General features: G+C 40.2%; 2 protein-coding genes across 8 annotated transcripts; one reads left to right on the forward strand and one right to left on the reverse strand.

The window, feature by feature from the left end:
- Positions 1–500: 500 nt before the first annotated feature.
- Positions 501–13,130, reverse strand: fam149b1 (family with sequence similarity 149 member B1). Of its 3 annotated transcripts, XM_023841862.2 has the most exons (17): positions 13,033–13,130; positions 12,642–12,838; positions 12,185–12,298; positions 11,868–12,003; positions 9,210–9,352; positions 8,686–8,799; positions 8,399–8,539; positions 7,514–7,695; positions 6,979–7,112; positions 6,365–6,433; positions 5,836–5,951; positions 5,416–5,640; positions 4,965–5,085; positions 4,732–4,860; positions 4,236–4,317; positions 3,123–3,245; positions 501–2,927 (listed from the first exon to the last, which is right to left on the reverse strand). In XM_023841862.2, the coding sequence occupies exons 2-17, from the start codon at positions 12,686–12,688 to the stop codon at positions 2,845–2,847; spliced, it is 1,959 nt and encodes a 652-aa protein (XP_023697630.2). In that variant the 5' UTR covers positions 12,689–12,838; positions 13,033–13,130; the 3' UTR covers positions 501–2,844. The 3 variants fall into 3 exon arrangements, with proteins under 3 accessions (XP_023697630.2, XP_072565688.1, XP_023697634.2); XM_072709587.1 differs by having other exon boundaries at positions 12,642–13,119; XM_023841866.2 differs by lacking the exon at positions 6,365–6,433 and having other exon boundaries at positions 12,642–13,119.
- A 254-nt stretch (positions 13,131–13,384) lies between these two features.
- On the forward strand, positions 13,385–19,384 carry ecd (ecdysoneless homolog (Drosophila)). Of its 5 annotated transcripts, none has more exons than XM_023839678.2 (14): positions 13,391–13,540; positions 13,809–14,045; positions 14,454–14,571; positions 14,667–14,754; positions 15,529–15,707; positions 16,008–16,200; positions 16,699–16,827; positions 17,017–17,142; positions 17,257–17,342; positions 17,487–17,581; positions 17,748–17,958; positions 18,084–18,151; positions 18,230–18,480; positions 18,961–19,384. In XM_023839678.2, exons 2-14 carry the CDS (start codon positions 13,838–13,840, stop codon positions 19,153–19,155), a joined length of 1,947 nt encoding a protein of 648 aa, XP_023695446.2. In that variant the 5' UTR covers positions 13,391–13,540; positions 13,809–13,837; the 3' UTR covers positions 19,156–19,384. The 5 variants fall into 5 exon arrangements, with proteins under 5 accessions (XP_023695424.2, XP_023695446.2, XP_023695457.2 ...); XM_023839689.2 differs by having other exon boundaries at positions 18,964–19,384; XM_023839656.2 differs by having other exon boundaries at positions 13,385–13,441; positions 17,257–17,581.
- The last annotated feature ends 1,548 nt before the right edge of the window (positions 19,385–20,932 follow it).

Consider the following 20,932-nt stretch of genomic DNA (forward strand, 5'->3'; position numbering starts at 1 on the left):
TTATTAAGCAAAATATGTATGTCTGAAAATACCATTTGTTTTCCTTATTAAACATAACTGCAATAATTCCATAAGAAGGTGTATTATTTTCAAATACTATCACATGATAGCATTTGAATAAAATTGGATATTTGTCCAAAAACACCACACCATTGGTATGTTGGCTTAATTGCTTGGCTGATTATTTTAATCAAAGCAATTGTATCCATAATGCAACTGGCTGTTTTCCTAGAGAAATTCTATACAGATCTAGGTTAATACAGCATTTTGTTCAGTAAGCAAAGATTTAGATGATCAACAGCAATAATTTCAGTTAATTTTTCCATAAATAACAGAAAAAGGTTGGGGAACAGATCATATTGCAGTTATAACCAATTGGCATATTAATTACAGGATTCTGACTATATTATAGAAAAATGTAACAATTTGCTTCACATATCCAGGTCTTGATTTAACTACATAAGCTGTGCCTATGACATTAATTGAAAAAAAGAGTGTAATTCAGTGTTCAATCGCATGTATCTACATTTAATCACCAAACACACCAAAATTACATACGTAAACAAAGCAACCGAAAAACATTAAGATGGCTTGTTGGCTCAGATCCACTTTAAAATACAGTAATAAAAGCAAAATATCAAGCATCCACACCCACATACACCAGTATTTTCTGCACAATCACAAAATTTACTCCTGAGATTTCAGAAACAAAGCATCTGTGTAATGATTACAAAATACCCCAGTGGTTTGGAGATAGTTTGAGATACTCAGTGTTGTTTGAATTGAATAAAGTCCCACAACGTGAGCATAACTTCCCTGTAATGTCCATTTATTTCCATGTAACTAGTTACCTTGAAAAATCTTTGGATGTTTCTAATCTTAATAATAAGTTACTTGTCTTTCATAAAATGGCATTTCAGCTAAGTCTGGCGATCACTTCGGTCTTCAAAAACGTGGCAGCAGGGGTGCAACGTGTGAAGCGATTAAGGTCTCGTATGAGTCGTAGTAAAGTAGTAAAATCAGTTAAGTATCCTGTAAACACAGAGTTCTGCTGAATCCAGACATTTGCATGCAGACTGAGTTTATTTTGTGGGTGTTTTTACTCGACATTCAGTGTTTAAAAATATATATCAGGTAACTGATATATAATTAATAGAATTGCTTTTAATAGCGGCTATCACCAAGGTCAAGCAGTTTGATTGATGGATGGAAACCGAATGTTGCTTGTGTTTGAATTTTTTAGGAACATGTATTTAATGCTGAATGACTACATAGCAGTGTTTTAACGGACTGTGGAACAGTCTGAATCTAACCCAGATTCTTCATTATGATGACGCTTGCCCTATTGCGCAGTACTGTGTCGCTTGAAGTGACCTAACCTTTAAGGTCACAGTGGAAGACATCCTGAATTTTATAAATGGGAAGAGGTGCGGTAAAGAGAACTGGAACATCACTCAAGCTTGTAATACATGGATGACATGAAAATAAGTGGCATTCACACTCTGCAGAACCCAGGAAGACTAGCTATGAATCCTCCATGCAGTCTCTGATATAACTTTTTTCTTAATATTTTATCAATATTTAGAAGAAATGTTGGATCTCCTTTTGTGCTTATCTATTGTAACTTCATGTCAGCATTAATTGTGCCATGTTTGGTTTGCTACACTAACAGAGAACTGGAAGAGGCTAAAGGACACAGAAAGAGATTTAGCCCTAAATCTCAAAGCTCATGGTATCCTGCGAGATATATAAGTTACGGAACTAACTGTTTAGTTTGTAATATTGTAGTAAATGATCAAAAACCAATATTTTAGCTAATTTAGCTACTCCCATCAAAGGCAAAATCCACCAAGAGTAATTTTAAGTAATTTCTGACAACCGTGGAGTAAAAGTGGTACATAAAATAAGAAAAGCCACAAGACAATTATGATTTGCCTGAAAATAGTGGCTCTTGGTGACCTAAAGTTTTTGGAAAATGAAGAAAATGATCCACGTTGACTGAGTACATTTCGAAATGCATAGGGTTTTCAGTAGTGACATTTTAAGGTACTATTACACTTATGCATACTATGACTGAGCTGCTTGTTCACATTGAGGAAGATTTATTAAACATGTGATGCATGTAATACTTTTGAATATATTGCATTCATTTCATTTAAATTTTGTAATTATGTAACCACGGCAACCATGGAAATGGCAGAATCATTAGAAATTCAGTTCTTTATTTATTTAAGAAAAACACAGTGAGTTCAGTAGGAATTCATTACTTCACAATAATAAGCTTCAAGCCTTACTTAGCTAATTGACTAGACTTAAATACAGTCCTAGTAACGTGGGAATGCCACGACGGTCTGCGTTATGTTTTTTGTGTGTCAGGATAGGGTGTTTTAGAGCTTGCATGTGTTGGACGTGTATATCACAGATCCGTAGATTGGTGGTGTTTGTGCAGATTCACCCACAGTGTTCTCAAGCGATCTCAGACACATCCTGATTTGATAGACTAAGACTTCATCCAAAATGGCTTACTGGAAAATGCATATATTTCACTATATCAAGCACATTATTTGTAAAAGACTGTTCTTTCCATTGTTTCCAGAGTTGGTTTCCCTGAATACCTGCATAGATGTGCTTTATAATTTTGCCTGGAAACCCAGATGATTAATGTCCATGTTTATGACTGTTTTTGGCAGCCAGGTGAGCTAAACATAGAAAAATAGGGCTCTAGAAAATGATCTGCCATACAGTCCTTTCATAAAAAAGCAAAGTGACAGGTCACTGCTGATGGCTTGTTCAAAGGTATCCTGCAGTGTTAAGGTGTGTCTGGTTTCTTGGAGGGGAGGGGTGCTACAGTCCTGGTTTGCTGCTCCGTGAAGTCAGCCCCCCCCGATTATGTGATCGAGCTGGGACTGACACAGGGACCAGTAGTGCTGAAGGAGACAGATGGGGATAAGGGGTTGTTTTTATGAGCATGCCTGCAAGTGAAGTCACCAGGAAATATAACTAATGCCTTATTGGCACCCTGAGATTGGAATATATTGCTAGCATATGGATAACGATAAATCACCATCAAATCCACTTATTCATGAATAAAGATGACATGGATCCCAGTGGCTCCCACTGACCTGGGGGCGGAGCTTCCTCATCCTCGATAGGGGAATGACCAACAGTGTGGTGCGTGAATGAGTCCAGAAAAGAAGAACTGCTAATTCCCAAGCTGATGCCAGTCACTCCGATATCCAAGCAGTCTGAAGAAAATAAACAATCTGTTATTAAATTTCTATCACATTTGCCTCAATTTTACCAAAAACGTCTTAAGTCTTGCATTTTATTTATTTAATTGAACATTTTTATCCAAAGCAAAGTATGACTGAATGAGCAGGAGGCAGCCAGTCTCTGGAGCAACTGGGGTTAAGGGCTTTGCTCAAGGGCCCTATGGTAATATCAGCCTGCCAACCCCAGGGTTTGAACTGGCCACCTTCCGATCACAGGCACAGTGGTCTAATCCACTGAGTTACACACCACCATATACTGTGAGTACTACAGTTATTGTGGCTTACACTGTGGTAACATTGTGTGGTGGTATTGTGTTGTGGCAAAGCAATGGTTTGTCATATAGTTTTGGTTTTTCAGGAACATGTCATATATTCACAAATGTAATTCAAGATGGAACAACATGAGATGAGTAATCATAGTACCAATATGCAACAGAACAATTGTCTTCTCTAAAAATATGAATCCTTTAATTATTAACATTGCAACTCAAACAGAAATTGCAAATGGGATTTATGACAACAAACCATATTATTAGCCTACATCAATTAGTATCTTAGTTTCTTAAAATGTTTGCAACAGTACTATCAAAGAGATTTGATAAACATCTTGAGACAATGATGGACATAAAGCATGAGAAATGCATGAAGTAGGGTGACAAATGATTTCACTAAAATATTTAACATGTAAACTGCGCTCTCAAATCAGGGCAAACATGTATCCTGATGTACTGAAAGTATTTTTATGGAAACAAAGGGTAATTTTCCTGTTTTGATTAAATTTCCTAGCAAAGAACAAAATAGACTGACGTTTTTTCTTCATTGGAATTTCCCTTTATGTAGGCACAGCTGATTAAATATACTTGTAGCAAGTCAGTGTCAGATTGTGACAGGCAAATAAGTGCTAGTTTTCTGGGGAATGGGGATTGTGGTTCTCTCTGTCAGGATATAGGTATTTGTACCCACCAGTGCCCACAGAAGCTCTGCCAGTTCGGCTCAGCCCGATGTTGTCCAGGATTGTGAAAGAGCGGCGATAGGGAGTATCTGACTGCGACACAGAGGAGAAGAAAAGCTTCATGAACATGTCAGATGTTTCAATGTGAGATCACAATTATCTGAGGAAGAATAAGGAAAGAGCTGCTCTGTAACAAAAATTGTAGAAATGTACATTTATGTAAAAATATTTCATATCAAATCAATTAAATCTTGATCAATGACATATACGAGCGTATAAAGAAGTTATGCTAACAAGTCCTAGAATGTTGGTGAAGTTTTTCATTTTTGTTCCATTTACCCCTGATCACTAATTTATCAGATTGACGAATGCAGGTGACCTGACTATTCAGGTGCTTGGTTCTTTGAGACACCATGGAAATCTGCAATAAAGTGAATGCTTGTGGTTCTAAACACGCATAAATGATTTATGTCTTCGACGTGGGCTTTTCGGATATTAGGTTCTTACCCTGTAGGTATGAGTGGTATTCGGACGAGAGAAGATGTCCAGCAGGTGCAGTCTGTCCCGGGGAACGGAGGCCCCCGCCTCGTCCGTGACGGCACTATGAGTCCGGCTGTTGGCGTGTGCCCTCTGCCGCTGCCCATTCACACAACACAACGATGTAGAAGTGAGATATGCGTGTGGCATGGGTGGCACTGGGAGACTTATACAAGTACTGTATAATTTAGGGAGGTGGGTACCAGGCATGGTCGAAGATGCTGGTTGGTGAAGGTCTCCATGTCTCCGACACCGATGGGGGGAAGAAGGCTGTTCCGGCTAAGTGGCATCAGTGGGGAAACTTGTCTGTCACTGACAGTTGCCCTGGAAGACCGACAAAAAAAAAAAAAAAACGCAAACCTATGAGGACGTAATGGCTGCCTGAGAAAGCAGTATCTTACTATCTGGCTAACATTTAAGCCTATACAGTCTAACTGGTAAACATTCGAAGTACCTGAGTAGCATGTCTAAATGGATTATCTAGTGTGTCTCAGAAGTAATATCTTCACAAAGTGAATTTCATTTTATCCGTCAGTATTCCCAGATTGAAACAACGCCTGTGAGGCGGAACAATTTTCACATAGGCGTCTTTCTGAGAGCTGCGTGCCAAACAGCAGGAGAGGCAGAGAGGAGGCCGTGAATGGAATGACTCACAGCCTCGTTCCCCGGATGCCTTCGTCCATGGGTCCTGCTGTGCTGGGCTGCACGGGACCGGGGACTAGGGGCAGGAGGGTCCGCGGCGGCGGGTTTCGGCGCCTTGCCGACTGCGCGGGTCTCAGCAGCGAGGAGGAGCTTTGCTCTAGGGCCCGGCGTGAGCGCGGCTTGCTGGACGTAATGACGCTGGAGCTCGGGCGATGGGACACCCTCTCTTCAGCGTCGCTTTCAGAGCAGCAAAAAAAACCCAGCACTGAGATATCGGCTTGTTGTAATGTGAAAAATGACAATAACAAGACCCCAACTCCATTTTCTCCATTTTTAACCACCTCTTTCCTTCTCACTCAAATAAAAATAAAAAAAAGCATATTAATGGAACTAATAACCATTGATTAAATAATAATGAATCGTTTGCTTTACTGTGTTTTGTCAGCTAAGACACCAAGGTTCCTCTGTTGAAGGGGGATTCCGTGGATGACAATGAGGTCATTGAGGTTCTGATGGGTCACTGCTGCTCCCACTGGGACTCTGTTGGACTGTGGCGACAGAGAGAGAAAGAGGAAGTATCAGCTGTCTGTGTGTAACTGTCTTGTCAATATCTATATTCGGTCCAACCTTCTATAAGATAAAAGTGGTCTCACATTACATCAGCTATAATAGAGGATGTGGTGCCATCCAGTGATAGCTTGAAATTAACCCTAATACCAGGTGCAAAGCCTAAAAACTGCAGTTTTGGAGGAAGAAAAAAAACTGCTTTTATGGTGACTAAAATCACTAATTCTGAATGCTACAGCATTTAGTTCCTGTAATAAACCAAGAGAATGGTTAGGAAAACTATGAAGGGTAAACTGTGTTATTGGTGAGGTATACTCAAGTATACTCAGTGTCTGACCACACAGGGCCTGCTAAGCACCCCGCATCAGCTGCTCTCCATCAGGGAGTTACATACAGTGGAGGGTTTTCTCTGCTTTTTGGATTTCCGCCTGGACTTGTGCTTTGAGCCCCTTGACTTTGTGTTCTTTGGAAACAAGACAACGAACAAGGGAACGGAGAAGAAAAAAAATATAAGGAAAAGCGACATGATAGGTGTGGAAGAGGGCAGGGGAAAACAGAAAGGACAAAAGAAGGAAAAGGGGAAAAAGTTCAATCAAAAGGCAGAAAATAAAAATGAACAGAAAACAGTGAAAGCAGTAAGAAGAATATTACTAATCATCATGTAGTTACAGTATAGTAGTATAGTCATATAAACTATACTAAATACACGGAAAGTTTCATGGTCTTACTAAGTAGATTTGTCCGTTTTTGGATTAATCTAATCTCTTAGCTGCTTTATTGAAGTGATTATTTGAATAATAGGTCACCTCTCCTGGTACTTCAGGTGTAAATCAGTGAATAACACCCCCCCAAAAAAAAAAACAGAGTACCAGTGTATTACACATCAAACTTGTACCTTCTAGATGTGCCAAACTGTCTGCAAGGACAATGTTTCTTTTATGTTATTTATTTGACAGAATACTGAGCAGTGTAATACTTGGAATTCAGCACAGGCGCAGGGACACTGACTTGTAGCTGCAGGCTGGCAGTAAGCTGAGGCAGCCGGCTCTGGCTCAGCCTGGGCAGCACTGTGGGCAGGGGGCTGTAAGGGTCTCGGGGGTCTGGCTGCACTGGGCTCAGGCTGACAGTGTTCTTTTCCTCATCTGAACCAGGGGAACCACACGTTATGAAAGGACAGCCAAGACTCTGGATAAGCACATTTAAAGAGTATGCAGCACTACGCATTAACAAGTACAGAAAAAAATATTTTGTGATACATTATATATTGTGTGTTATGTAGCTAAATGGCTCGTGTTTTTATCCTAAGTTCATTATTGACTATTTGACTACTGATTTGTCCTTGACTCTTTTGCATGACAACCCAAAGTAAAACCCTTCAGTGTAATAGTAGATGGTGACAAATAAACAATTTTGACTGTAGCAAACTTTGCTACTTTTGAGATTCAACTCATTGTGCTACGGTTACAGATCTGTGATCTAAAGGCCACCAATCCGTGCCTCACTACCTCACTACCTCACTACCAGAGAGGGCAGGAAAGCGTACCAGAGATGCAGCCCTCCCAGTGCCTGCGTATTAGCTCGCCCGTCCAGCCCACCAGCTCCCGCCAGACGTCGTCGAACAGCAGGTCCAGGATCGCCTGCCGCCGACACCGGTACGGCGAGACGGGAGGGAACCCGCACCTGTGCCGGCCACTCCCCATGCAGTCGCGCTCCCAGTCCTCGTCCCTGTAATCACACAACCATCTCATGCTGCATTGCATAGCTCAGAAAGGGACAGAACCTAAGATATGAAAACACAGGGCTCAGTCACTTTGTTTCACTATTCAGTATATAATCAGTTACTTCAACAACAAAAAAGAGAATTAGGACCATTTTAAGATTCTAAATTGTTACTATTGCTTACTATTAGCCTAAATGTGGCTGTCAGACTATAATGCGACCACATCTAGCATCACTTGCACAAAGGTTCACAGAATGACATCCCAGTTTTTGCTGCAATATATTTGAATCTGTAAACTTCTATGTCTAGAGAAAATGATACGTTGACAATCTTCTTTCGGGAAAGAATCCAGTGCAAACTGGTTTGTTCTGGTGCATTGAGGGCTTTTAAGGGACTTTAGTTTGTTGGGTAGAATGTACCACTCGTGCACTTCAATTTTTATGCACCGTGCAGTACAAAAAGCAGACCCAGTAGAGTATGATATTTTTATGAGCGTAGCATCCCACTGAGAATTCAGACCCCATCAAATAAAGACTGATAGAAGAAATAATGGACAATATGGAAGTTTGAAGCCAGCACTATGACTTTGCCTGGGCTACACAAGGACATTCGCTTCTTAATATACTCTAAAATGGGCATGCCGTAAACCTAATAGTGTAAGGAAAGGAATGGATGTCCAACAAAGTGCTTACAAACATGAGTACTCACAAGTCCCGGGAGTCAAATGCCAAGTATTCCTCCATGAGTCCCTCAGCCTCAATAATCCGGGGTCGGTCGTCACTGGTAGAGGAATGTTCTGCTGCCACACCTAACTTGGACAGCATTGCTTTTCGACCATGGACACTCAGCCTGGTTGTAAAGACACCTAATGTCATTCACAAACACATAGCATATTTATGGCCTTTGCATGCAGTAACATTAATTTTGGCTTATTATTTGAAGAACATGTACATCAAGACTGGTGAGTATCTCAGGTCATTGGATACAATACTTACTCAGTAGTATTGTCATCTACGGTACTCGTTGCATCCCTGGCAGCCCCCATCTCAGTGATGGAAAACCACTGGTAGCCATCATCAGTTGGACAAACTAGCTGAGTTCCCAGTATCCTGAGAGCCCAATCATCAAGTAATGGGCTATTTTAATACATCATAGGTCAAAGATCGCCAAACACTCAATCACCTAGCAATTGTTGCCAAATCCCAACAACAATGAACTGTATTAGTTTCCTATGAAGGTCTAGAATATGTGCATCTATTGATGTACATATCATGTTTCCGGGTGATTATTTGACTGCATTTTGCAGATATTATATGCTATATGATACATTAATTTTACTAATTAATCGATTGATTCATATGACAGAATAGAATACTCATTAATAATGAAGAAGTATAAGCTCTAAAATGATATGTTACTCCAGCTATGATTGGCAGCCCCTGGGCTTATGAAAAGGGTATATCGCTTTAAGACTAAGCCCTCATGCAGAATAAGCAGCAGTGGCATGGTGATAAATTACCGAAGGTGAGGGAATCTGGTTGCCCACTGCTGGCATTCCTCCCGCAGCCCCCCAAGCTGCCCATCGCTCCGGCACTCATAGAGCTGCTCGTCAATCTCCTCGAACATCCGCTGCACCTGCCGTGAAGCCGCCTTGTCGAACTCCTGTGCCGTGAAACAAAGCGATGTATGCGGTGAGGTCAGCCCAGTCCCTCAGCCCCCGTCCCGGAGGAGAACTGAAACAGCGAATCTTTGATTTTCCTACTGCTCATCCGCTATTAGCTGAACTCTGCTCTTTGAACTGTTTTCATAAATGTGTGTGGGTGGTTAAAGGAAGTTCCTGAATGATCCCTGTACTTTTAAAAGAAATACAGCCAACAGTCCAGTTACAGATAATTTTGTTCAACAATTCAGTCGGGAAATGTGTCATTATAGTGTTATTGTCATTATATTGTTGTTCACACTTGTCTCCTGAAACAACACGAGTATATATATAGCTAGACATTAGAGACACTGTTAAGGAATTATCACAGATGGCCGAATGAGCAGAAATCTGAACTAAATAATACATCCATTTACTAAACGCTGACATAATCTTTTTTAATCATTTTACATCCATAAAGTAATTCGATCATTTTGTTGATATTTCTAATGTACCTATAGCTGTTTTCCTATCCATATTCTCAGTTACAAATCATTTTATCAGTGTTATCAGTGCTAAAAACTATAATAATTCTTCTGGTAAGTCCTTTATCTTTCCAGGAATATCTAGCCAATTTTCAGTTATTTATGGAAGTATGACATCATCCCAATCATAAACCAGACTTACATGGATTAGTTTCATGATAGAATATTCATTGGCTCTCTCAATTTTTATCACTACCCCCCCCCCCCCCCCAAAAAAAAATACAAGAAATATGTGTCCAAGAGGATGACCTTCAAGGTTTAAAATTTCAGATGATATTTCTATCTTGTTTTGGCTAAACCTCAGGCAAGCATTTATGTCCTAAGTGAGCTGTGGTTTCTTGCTACAGTGGTTGCTGCTGCCAAATATCACATTTTTCCCAATGCACAGCTTTGCAGATTCCTGCATGTAGATTTAGAATTCTTTGTAACGTCCTAAATGCTTTTACATCTTGTTGTTAGAGAGTCACAAGATCACATTCTTACATTTTCTGTTCATTTGGACAAAGTACTGGGACACAGCTCTCAATCACTGAATTCAGGTGTTTCATTCAGACCCATAGCCACAGGTGTATAAAATCAAGCACATAGTCTTGCAGTCAGGTTTACAAACATTTGTGAAAGAATAGGTTATTCCGAAGAGCTCACTGAATTCAAGCGTGGTGCTGTCATAGGATGCCACTTTTGCAATAAACCAGTTTGCGAAATTGCAATTCCATGGTCAACTGTAAGTGGTTATTGCAAAGTGGAAGGCGGTTTAGGAACATCAGAGACTCAGCGACGGAGTGGCAGACCATGCAAAGTAACAGAGCGGGGTCGCTGAGTGCAGAGGCGTATAATGTGTAAAAGTTGCCAACGCTCTGTTGACTCAATACTGTAACTGCAAGAGTTCCAAACTTCCTCTGGCATTAATCCCAGCACAAAAACTGTGTGCTGGGAGCTTCATGGAATGGGCTTCCATGGCAAGTAGCTGCAAGCAAGTCTCACATCACCAAGCACAATGGCCAGTGTCGGATGGAGTGACTGCATTGTGCCAAGTGTAAAGTTTAGTGTAGGAGGGATAATGGTATGGGGTTGTTTTCAGGGGTTGGGCTAGTCCCCTTAGTTCTAGTGAGGGGAACTGATAATGCTTCAGCATACCAAGACATTTTGGACAATTCTATGCTTCCAACTTTGTGGGAACAGTTTGGGGAAGGTCCTTTTCAGTTCCAGCATGACTGTGCCCCCATGCAACAAGCAAGGGCCATAAAGTCATGGTTAGGTGAGTTTGATGTGGAAGAACTTGACTGGCCCACACAGAGCCTTGACCTCAACCACAACAAACACCTTTGGGATGATCTAGAAAGGAGATTGTGAGCCAGGCCTTCACTTGCAACATCAATGCCTGACCTCACAAATGCTGTTCTGGATGAATGGGCAAAGATCCCTACAGACACACTCCATAAACTTTTGGAAAGATTTCCCAGAAGAGTGGCAGCTGTTATGGATGCAAAGGGGGGACCAACTCCATATTGATGCCTATGGATTTAAGAATAAGAAGTTTCTGTAGGTGAAATGGCCAGGTGTCCCAGTACTTTTGTCCATACGGTGCATCATACCCAACTGATGCATAAATACTAGATGCAAAATGCTTCTTAGCTAGAGGCATGTGTATGTGAAATGTGTCAGAGTGATGCATGGGGAGGTTATTCCAAGCTATTTATCTTCCATACATTTTTAATAACAATTTACCTAATTAGGTTTGTGGTGGCTAGAAGCATGAGCGAGCTCCCTCTCGAGAGAATGTCTCTTGCATGCCACTAATACAAAGGCATTTTTCTCACACAGTAAACCTCGTGTCTCCAGATTTTTATAGGTCAAAAAAACTGGAGATCAAGCTATCAGTGAAGGATAATGTTTTATCTGGGTTTCAAAAATGCCACCAGCCTTAGTTAATTGATTGGTCAATCAACCAATCAGTCAATTGTCATCCAACAATTCCAGAAAGGAAACTCACATCATAACCCCAGGAAAATACCGAGCTTCTCTCTGTGGAGATGCCAGTACCAGAGTAGCTATGGATGCCAGACCATGACCTTTCAGTCTCACTGGTGGTGACTGACGACCTCCCAGATTCTCCAGAGGCCTCAGAGCTAAAATAAGGGAGAAAAAAGTGATGGAAAGGTAGTACCTAACACATGGCAAATCAGAAGAATCTAAAAATAAGTCCAATTCAGCTACAAACCAGAAAAGTACAGGGTCTTTCTCTTTATAAAATCAATTGCGCCTAAGAAGATGTCTAGTGAACCATCAATCAATAAGAATAACTATTACCTGTTGCAAGTAGAGAATGCCTCCTGCCGGCCATGTAAGGGATACTTTGGCAAGTAGCCATCAGCTTCCTCGGGGAGTGGGTGGTGATCTAGATTGCTCCGGGATAACCCACGTCTGTGGAAAATTTTGAAAATGATCTATTTTATGAATTTATTTTGATGCTACAATCATCAACTCAATTTAACGGAAACTTTTTTGTGCTGAGACTACGTAATAAGCATAGTGTTTACATCTAAGGGAAAGTAATACAAAATCTCTATATAGCTATTTGCTCCGTGTCTTCCACCAGATTATTTACAGATGAAGAATGTCCTCACATACGATTAGCTATACAGTATCACTAGTGATTGACCTAGCTTTTCTTACGGAATTCGGGCTACGACCATTATTTTAGCTCGCTAACTACACATCGACACATTTAGCTCAGAAATCATGACCGCTTACATGTAATACTCACATTTCGAGGCTGTGCGATACTGGCCGTCTCGTGTACCGTGAAATCATTCTACTACCCTCAGCTTTTAACGAACCACTTCTACAGTCATTCCTTCCTCCCCCAGCGTCTCTTCTGATCCCCCAGCCCAGCTGTGTGTCTGTTGACCGGGGTCAACCATTGTTTTCACCCGTCCCTCACCTCTCCACTTTGCAGACTAGCTATAAGCAATACAAGTAATATAGTATCTACCTTTGTTCGCAAATAGCTTGGCGAAATTGTCAAATATAAGCTATTCAGTTAGCTGTTGCAAATATAATGACTTTATGAAAAAATATGAGCTCAACTATATTAAAATGTTAATATAAAAATCACATATTGAAATTCTGTACAGTACAAAATTTTGCATAACTACCTATCTAATCACTTAAATCGTTCGCATGCATTTATTTCAATAAGAGTCACAACAACAACATCCAGGCTGTCATGGATACTCGACTTCCTTCCCGTCCCAGTTTGTGGGAAATGTAGTTCTACACCTAAACTGTACCCCAGTGCACCCAGCGCGATATTAGCGTCAAATATTGGTTTCCAAGGAATTTAACTTAAGGTAAATTCGAATGTTATGTCAGCAGCTCCACGATATTTTAAAAATCTTTACTTATCGGGATTATTAGAGCAAATTGTTGTGAATACAATTAAGTGTGTAGAGTAAAGTAAATTTTATAATAAGACGTCACTGTAGCGGAGGAACGTATGTTACGGAAGTTTGTTTCCGGTCGGGACGGTTTGATAGTCGCAGAACACAGCAGGCTGAGTATGAAGTGAGTGGTCCGTGAGACGTCAGGCTCTGTACAACATTACAAAAATTTGGAATATTCGCTTTGTAATACATAAACTCATAATCCATGTTTTGAAAACAGGTAACTGTCTAAATTCCGTTATTTGGTTGTATAGATCAGTTTCTGGATATGAAGTATTACCACTCAGCCTAGGTTCTTAAAGGGATGACACATTTTAAATAAATTGTAGGTTTTCAATTAAAATATAAACGTAATTTAAATTAATGCATACTGAATTTTATCAAGTAATTTTTATGGTTTAGTAAGATTTGTTTTTGAAAACTTAAAATTCTATATCGATGCTGGAAATTGAAGCTATAATTACTACATCATGTTCATTAACTTTCAGGAAAGAAGGCTCATACTGTAACTATCACTATGGACGTCCTCAGACGGCCTGCCGTGTTTGATGATGCGGTTCAGTACCAGTTATTTTTAGTTACACCTGATTCCTCTAAGCCCCATACCCGCGACACAGAGTATCTGCAGCAATTGGTACAGAAGATCCTCGCAGAGTTTGCCCCTCTCCTAGTTCAATACATTTGGCAACATGAACCCTTCAATATCAACTACTATCCAGAAAAAGGTGAGCCAGTTTTCTCATTTTTGCTAATTGATTTTGGTAACTTAGTGGACAATAGTTTAAACTATGCTGTGTTCAGGGTCCCCTGACAAGACGTCATCTGGGTGTCCCTGGTATATTTTGCTGGGGCGTGGGGGCCCCCAACATTACATTTTAGGGCCCATATAAAATGCTGGGCCCCCTGAATCTGCCAGGTTCTCCATGCCACTCCAATGTCCCTAGTCGTACTTCTTTTTCTCTAAGGATAAACTGGAACACAAGTTAACTTTTATTTCTATACCCTCAGGCCAAAAAGGAAACATGCATCATTATTATTAATACAATTGTGTGAATACTGTTAACGTCAATATAATAAATACCATTTTTCCAATAAATTCTGTACATTTTCACATTGGTTATTGTGTCTTACAGGAGGTGTTCCTGCCTATATTGGAGGTTCCACTAAATATGGGGATAACGTAGAGGATGAATGGTTCATTGTATACCTTCTTCAACAGATCACACTTGCATTTCCTGAACTTGCTGCCAGGCATGTTTGTTTAAATTCGATCCCCAGAAAGTAATTTTTCATTATCTACAGGAAAGCGTATTCAAGCGTATTTTTTGATAACCCTTTTATTGCAGAGTTCAGGATAACGACGGGGAGTTCCTCCTTATCGAAGCTGCAAATTACCTTCCTAAATGGCTGAATCCCGAGAGCAGTGAAAATAGGGTAAGTTGTGTATGTCAAGGTAAAATTCCTATTTAAATTACCTTTATGTTAGGGCTCAAATACTAGGTGCTATGACTTTAACAGAATAACTCCAAAGAGAATTATACTAAGTTAATATCAAAATATGTATTAACTAGTTGGATTTCACAAAGTCAAATGCCTATGTGTTAAATAAATCTATTCTTTCTGCAGCGTTTTCACATTCAAAAGAAATTGATCACAAATGCATGAAAAAAATTGTCATTAGGGTCAATTGGCTACTTTAACTGCTAATCGTGTATGACTGAGTGTGTGCATGTATGTTCTTTGTAAAGTCTGGTTCTTGATGTGCCGCAGCTTTGTGCACTCTGCTGGCTAACCAGGATTGGTGGTTGCAAACGGGTGATTGTACACTATTTCATTATATAGTATTTACAGTTTAGCATTACTTGGTTAGTGTTAGTATACGTTTCAGCTGGTGCATGAAGGTGAACATAAGCTGGAAAGTGTGAGTATTTGACATATCACAAACATTAAATTCAAGGTTGTATAGTTAGTTATATTTGTTTCCTAGAGTTTAAAATTGTGTACACATTTTCTCATATTGGCTGTGTACTAATCAAGGAATCAAGCCTGGATCTTTATGTGTGATATATATGATTGGAGTGGTATTATTTAAGAAACTCCTAAAAGAAACTAGAAAATGCTAGAAGACTGAGAGGCTAATGGAACTATTTTCAGTTTGTTTGTAGAACGAGACCCTTTTTTCAAAGTCCTGTCTGTGTTCTGGTAAAGGTGTTCTTCTACCGAGGGGAACTGCACATCTTGCCTATACCTTCTCACGCTGGGGACATGGGCTGGCCTAAGGATGTGGTCCCCAGCGAGGAGGAAGCCTTGGCCTTCCTCGTCACACACAAAGAAGCCTGTTTGGCAAGCAGCAGAATCTGCTCTGCAGTTAAGAAGAAGATTGAAGGGTAAGAGATCCACTGACATTTTAGCACCATAGGAAAACCCTTTATTTTCCTTGATCACATTTAAAAAGCTTTGTCTTGTATTTGGTAGATTTTACATTGTATTTGACCTCTGACGTAATTGTATTTAAAATGTTTTTTTTTTTTTAATAATTATTGTAGTTTTTTTCTATTTTTATACGTAGAATAGCAAATAAACTCAAACACACAGAGCAATTCATTTAGCAATTTAGCATTTAAAATAGAAGCAAGAGCATTTTTTTAACTGGATAATAAATCGTGTTTTGTGCCTTTTGTGTCCAGGTACCCTGAGAAGATCCGCAACAGTCTGCATCGCGCTCACTGTTTTGTCCCAGCTGGGGTAGCTGCCGTCCTGGCCAGACGGCCGGACCTCATTGCCCCCGCAGTGTCGGCCTTTTACTTGCGAGACCCGCTGGACCTCCGCGCCTGCCGCTCCTTCCGCACCTTTCCGGCAGAGACCCGAGTTCTCACCTCAGTAGGCATTCGTGCACCAATGGGCCACCTGTAGTAATAGAAGACGTGTATTTTCACATGTACAATGTTTATCAAGCACATTTAACCATAGAAACATATACAGATAATGGATGGATGATCTTGATGTTGTTGTAAAGCTATGATGTGCCTGTCAAAGTGTTAGTTTAACCATTTCAAAACCATTTAGCAGTAACCATCAATATTGCATCAAGTTATTTAACTTAATTTAAATTAAATTTAATTTAAAAACATGAGCTGTTGGTGAAATGTATTGAATACATGGGATGTCTGGGGTTCATTTACAAATTTTCTAATGTTAAATTAATTTTTTTCTGAACAAATATATACTTACTGGCCAGCTAAATAGCTTTAAACATTTATTTCCCTGAGATGTGTGTGCAGTACTGTATATTTTCAGTTAAACCGTGCTCTGTCTGCCCTGGTCTATACTGTCGTTCACTCGGTGTGACACACAGGCTCTGCTCCATGCGTCCCGCAGGTGCTGTTCACACGGTGTCTGTATGCTCAGCTTCAGCAGCAGCACTTCACTCCCGACCGACACAGCAGCTTCATCCTTCCATCCCGCTCGCAGCCACATTACCGCGCGCATGAGCTGGGCATGAAGCTGGTGATTATACGCCTTCCGTCACAGACCCACAAAAGCCGTTTCTTTTGTTTTTTTTAATGATCTGTCATATTTGTGGTTGTGTGCTTTGAATAATTGACCCCATTGTACCACCACTTAAGATGGTGGTTTAATCTAAATGATCCCGATTGTATGGTTTTATTGCTAACTGTTGCGCTATGGGGCAAACAGGCCCATGGTTTCGAGATCTTGTGCTCGAAGTGTAGCGAGCCGTCCTCGGAGCAAGACGTCCCTATCAGTGGTAATCCCCTCTGGGAGGGATTTATTGAAAGTCTGGAGAAGAACGGCTACTTCAGAGTAAGTCTCCTCAGGGTGATATTTGTACCGTGACGCTGGAGTTTTTGTAATCTCATCTTTGTAGTGTTTGGTTCTGCTTTGTTTTACTCCCGTTTAATTCTGCTACCTTATCAGGGAGAGCTGGAGGGTTCTGCCCACTATAAAGAACTAATGTCGCAAGCGGAGACTTTCTTCAAACAATCCGTCACCACTCCACACAGGTCAGCATCTCTAATTCCATGCTTGATGCGGATCTCAAAACCCATAGATTCTCTGTATTGTAGCTTCCCATTGCATGGATTTTGTGCAAATGAAATGCAGAATTTAGCATTTATATTGCTTTCTGATGGTACGTGTCCTGCAAGGTCCCCTGGAGATGAAGTTCTACAGGTGTTGCAAAGCTCCCCATTTAGTATAGAAGAGATGAAGGAACAGGAAGCCAATTTACCTCCTGAGGACAGTAAGTCTCAAACTGCTTTCTGTGGCCCCAAAAATGTGTACATTTTATTTTCTTAGCTGCACTGGAAACTATCACTTATGCTACTTCTTTTTTTTTTATGATTTCAACTTAATTTCCCACAATTACCGAATAAAAATTGCTCGTCCCTCTGCGTTCACGTTTTTAGGTGATAGCTGGCTCGACATCTCGCCCCAGGAACTGGATCGTCTGCTAGAAGAGACGACAGGTTTTGGCGCCAGACAATCAAACTTGGGTCAAGACAACAAGCAGGAGGGAGCAAAGTGTGAAGAGGCGAGCTACAGCCTGGTAGCAGTGACACAGGGCGTGAAGAACTTCATGAAGGCCGTGTCATCACACGAGGGAGCTGAATTTCCCTGGTGGGCTTGGAATATTACCCAGCATGCCGAGCAGCTTTCATTCTAGAACTCAATTACTTTTACTAGCATATCTTAGTTAATAGTACCATAACTGTTAATGACTTCCATTCCATTTTGTGTTGCAGGTCCCATTCACAGGAGCCCTTCAGTTTTGATCCCAGCTCCATGGCCAATACTTTGGATAAACTCCTTGGTAACGCTGATTTGTGTGGTTCTTTGATGGTCTTGCTGTTTCCCCTTCTGCTGCTAACTTGCGTATTAAATTATGCAGGAGGAAATGCTGAGGAGTTGGATTCAGATGATCTGGAAGATGACAGCATTGATGATGACGACGACGACGATGATGATGATGATGATGAAGATGTCAACGAGGGAAATGAAGGTGCTGCGGTGCCTGAGGGCAGAAGTGCAAAACTTGGAGGGGAAACAGGAGCTGAAGATTTGGGCAGCCTTAGGAGATACATGGAGGAGATGGACCACGAACTGAAGGATACAAACATTGGACAAAGCTTCTGCAAGCCTGTCAGTTTGACGTTTCTTTCCTCTGCATTTCAGATTACTGAGTAATGATTGAATTCTGACTAACTTTGAACTTGGGCTGAGTAGTATGCTCTAAAAATGATATCACGATATTTTCACAATATGAATATTTATTATGGTATTCTAAAATTCCTATGCAGAAAACAGTGTTCAGTGTTTTTGAGTTTTTTCTGATTATGATGACCAAATTATTTTGCTAATAGTTACGGAGCATGTGGCAGGTATAATGATGAATTATGCAAACTAGCTCCTAACCTTGATGTAATTAGTGTAAACATTGTGCATTGTAACTGTTAATTATGCAAGAAAACAAGTGTTGAAGCTATATCACGATACAATAATCGAATTGGTGACAATATGAATCACAATATGATATTTAATCGATATATTGTCCGGCCCTACTTTTGAAAGTACTGTGTAAAATTGTGACACCCTTTGCCAATTTGTCATTTATCTCTCCAGCAGGGCATGGACAAATCAGGTGTTGCTGAAGCGTTCCCACCAGAAGAGGATGAGATCCAGCCTCTGAATGTAGACCTGAACCTGGTGGCTAATCTCCTGGAGTCCCTCAGCTCCCAGGAGGGATTGGCTGGGCCTGCCTCCAGTCTCCTGCAGAGCATGGGTGTCCACCTGCCACCAAACGCTGACCAACCCTGAGCCCAAGACGTCAGACCCCCTCTCTAAATGGCTGTAGTAGCAGCAGCGTGAAAAACTGCTGTCAGATTGAAATTAAGTAACTCTGACATTTTTTTTCGTAATCCTTTTTCTACATATGAATGAGATTCCTTTTTTTAGTCCTATTATTATCTTAAATGACATGGATGCTCATGAAGATATCATCCTGTGAATATTATACATTTTGAAATAAACTTATTTTGTAAAAATGTATTTTAGTCAATCATTTTATTATTTTGAATAGGATTTACCAATCAATTCTCCTACAGTCCTGGATGGGATGATTCAAAGCCTTTCTGAGGAAGGACAGTACATATCACAGTGTACAGTGAGTCCGTAACAGGGTGCTTGCACACACACAAAGTAATTTGGCTGCCCCAGTTCACCTGACCAGTAACCTCCTGTAAATGATGGGAAAGTATGTAAAATCTACTGAAACCAACAAGCCTGATGTACATTATATACAGACACAGGGCAGAAGTGCAAATTGTAAGACACTGCCAAGCTCTTTTGATGCCTGCAAATGTCTTGTCATATTTTTTGTTATACTGTGTTAAAACTGAAATGTTCATTCTGAAAAAATGAAATAGTGACTCTCTATCTATACCCAATAATAACCAGGTCATGAGATGTATATACTGTATACACACACACAAAATGTTTAATATGTTTCTCGGTTGAGTGAGAAAAGATGTTTCATTAAAATTGTATGAATTGTGAAATAATATATGCTTAAAATTTGAGCTGTAACCCAAATCAAACCTTAAAATTGAATTATACTGTATGACTTCTTAAAACATCTATTTATACAGTAGATGTATCAAATAGAATTTAAATTAAACTCCAGTAGGAAACATCACATGCACCTATTCCATAACCGTAAAAGTATCTACAGTATGCAGAAATACAGAGTATATCATTTTAATGTGTGAACTCTGCTTTATTCATAAACAGTTCAAATGATTGATTTTTATTTTTACTAGGCCATATCATATTTTTGTCTTGTGAGATGTTTACTCACTGGATTTAACAATGAAGGCTTGGTGGGAAATCTATTAATAGGATATTCTACTGCAGACATCTGCTTCTGACATCGGTGTAGCCCCTCTGTTCCTCTCTGCCTCCCTCTCCATCAATTAATCTCTGTGATTCTTACGCTAAGATTAACACAACTTGTTCAGTATCTCCAGGAGAATTATGGGTATGAGTCAGTTACAGGGTTGTGCTGTAGAATCATTGATAAGGCCTGGTTATCTGGGAGCTGAATCTGCAGGCATCTGCTGCATGTTGTAGGGTCATGAGTGTCTCATCATTCAGTCTCTCCAATTCTGCTCCATCCATAACTCTTGCAGCAGAATTCATCAGATAACATCGAGCGAAAATTATGTTTCTCGTGTAAATGGTATCCTGGCAATTGAAATGTTCTTTCCCATGTTACCTAGGTATGTATTTTAATATGAGAACTCCTCCTTGTTGGCAAGTTCATCTAAATTCACCACAACGTTTTTATAGCGTGGCTAATGACGCCTCGATTCGATTAAACCGAGCACCAAGCCATCTGGATCAAGGACTGAGAGCAGATAAATCCATTGGTGGCGTGAGGAGATTATCAAGATCTCTCGACAGTAAAAAAAAAAAAAAAACAAAAAAAAGAGAGAGAAGAAAAAGTTGCACAAAGATAAAGTAGCTACTCAGATTTTTAGTAGAATCAACTATGTTTCATGGAAATGGGGGATCTTGCACGATAGTTTCACAAGGC

The sequence above is a fragment of the Paramormyrops kingsleyae genome, chromosome 3 (genome assembly GCF_048594095.1).
Source record: "Paramormyrops kingsleyae isolate MSU_618 chromosome 3, PKINGS_0.4, whole genome shotgun sequence".
NCBI classification, from domain to species: domain Eukaryota; kingdom Metazoa; phylum Chordata; class Actinopteri; order Osteoglossiformes; family Mormyridae; genus Paramormyrops; species Paramormyrops kingsleyae.

Excerpts from the sequence above, each read along its gene's own strand:
- fam149b1 (XM_023841862.2), bottom strand. The coding sequence starts at position 12,688 with ATGATTTCACGGTACACGAGACGGCCAGTATCGCACAGCCTCGAAAT. Across the intron at positions 8,800-9,209 it reads ACCAGATTCCCTCACCTTCG|GATACTGGGAACTCAGCTAG; the intron begins GTAATTTATCAC and ends TTGGGCTCTCAG. Across the intron at positions 8,540-8,685 it reads GTAGATGACAATACTACTGA|GCTGAGTGTCCATGGTCGAA; the intron begins GTAAGTATTGTA and ends CTTTACAACCAG.
- ecd (XM_023839656.2), top strand. The coding sequence starts at position 13,838 with ATGGACGTCCTCAGACGGCCTGCCGTGTTTGATGATGCGGTTCAGTAC. Across the intron at positions 14,755-15,528 it reads CCGAGAGCAGTGAAAATAGG|GTGTTCTTCTACCGAGGGGA; the intron begins GTAAGTTGTGTA and ends GTTCTGGTAAAG. Across the intron at positions 16,828-17,016 it reads ATGAGCTGGGCATGAAGCTG|GCCCATGGTTTCGAGATCTT; the intron begins GTGATTATACGC and ends TGGGGCAAACAG.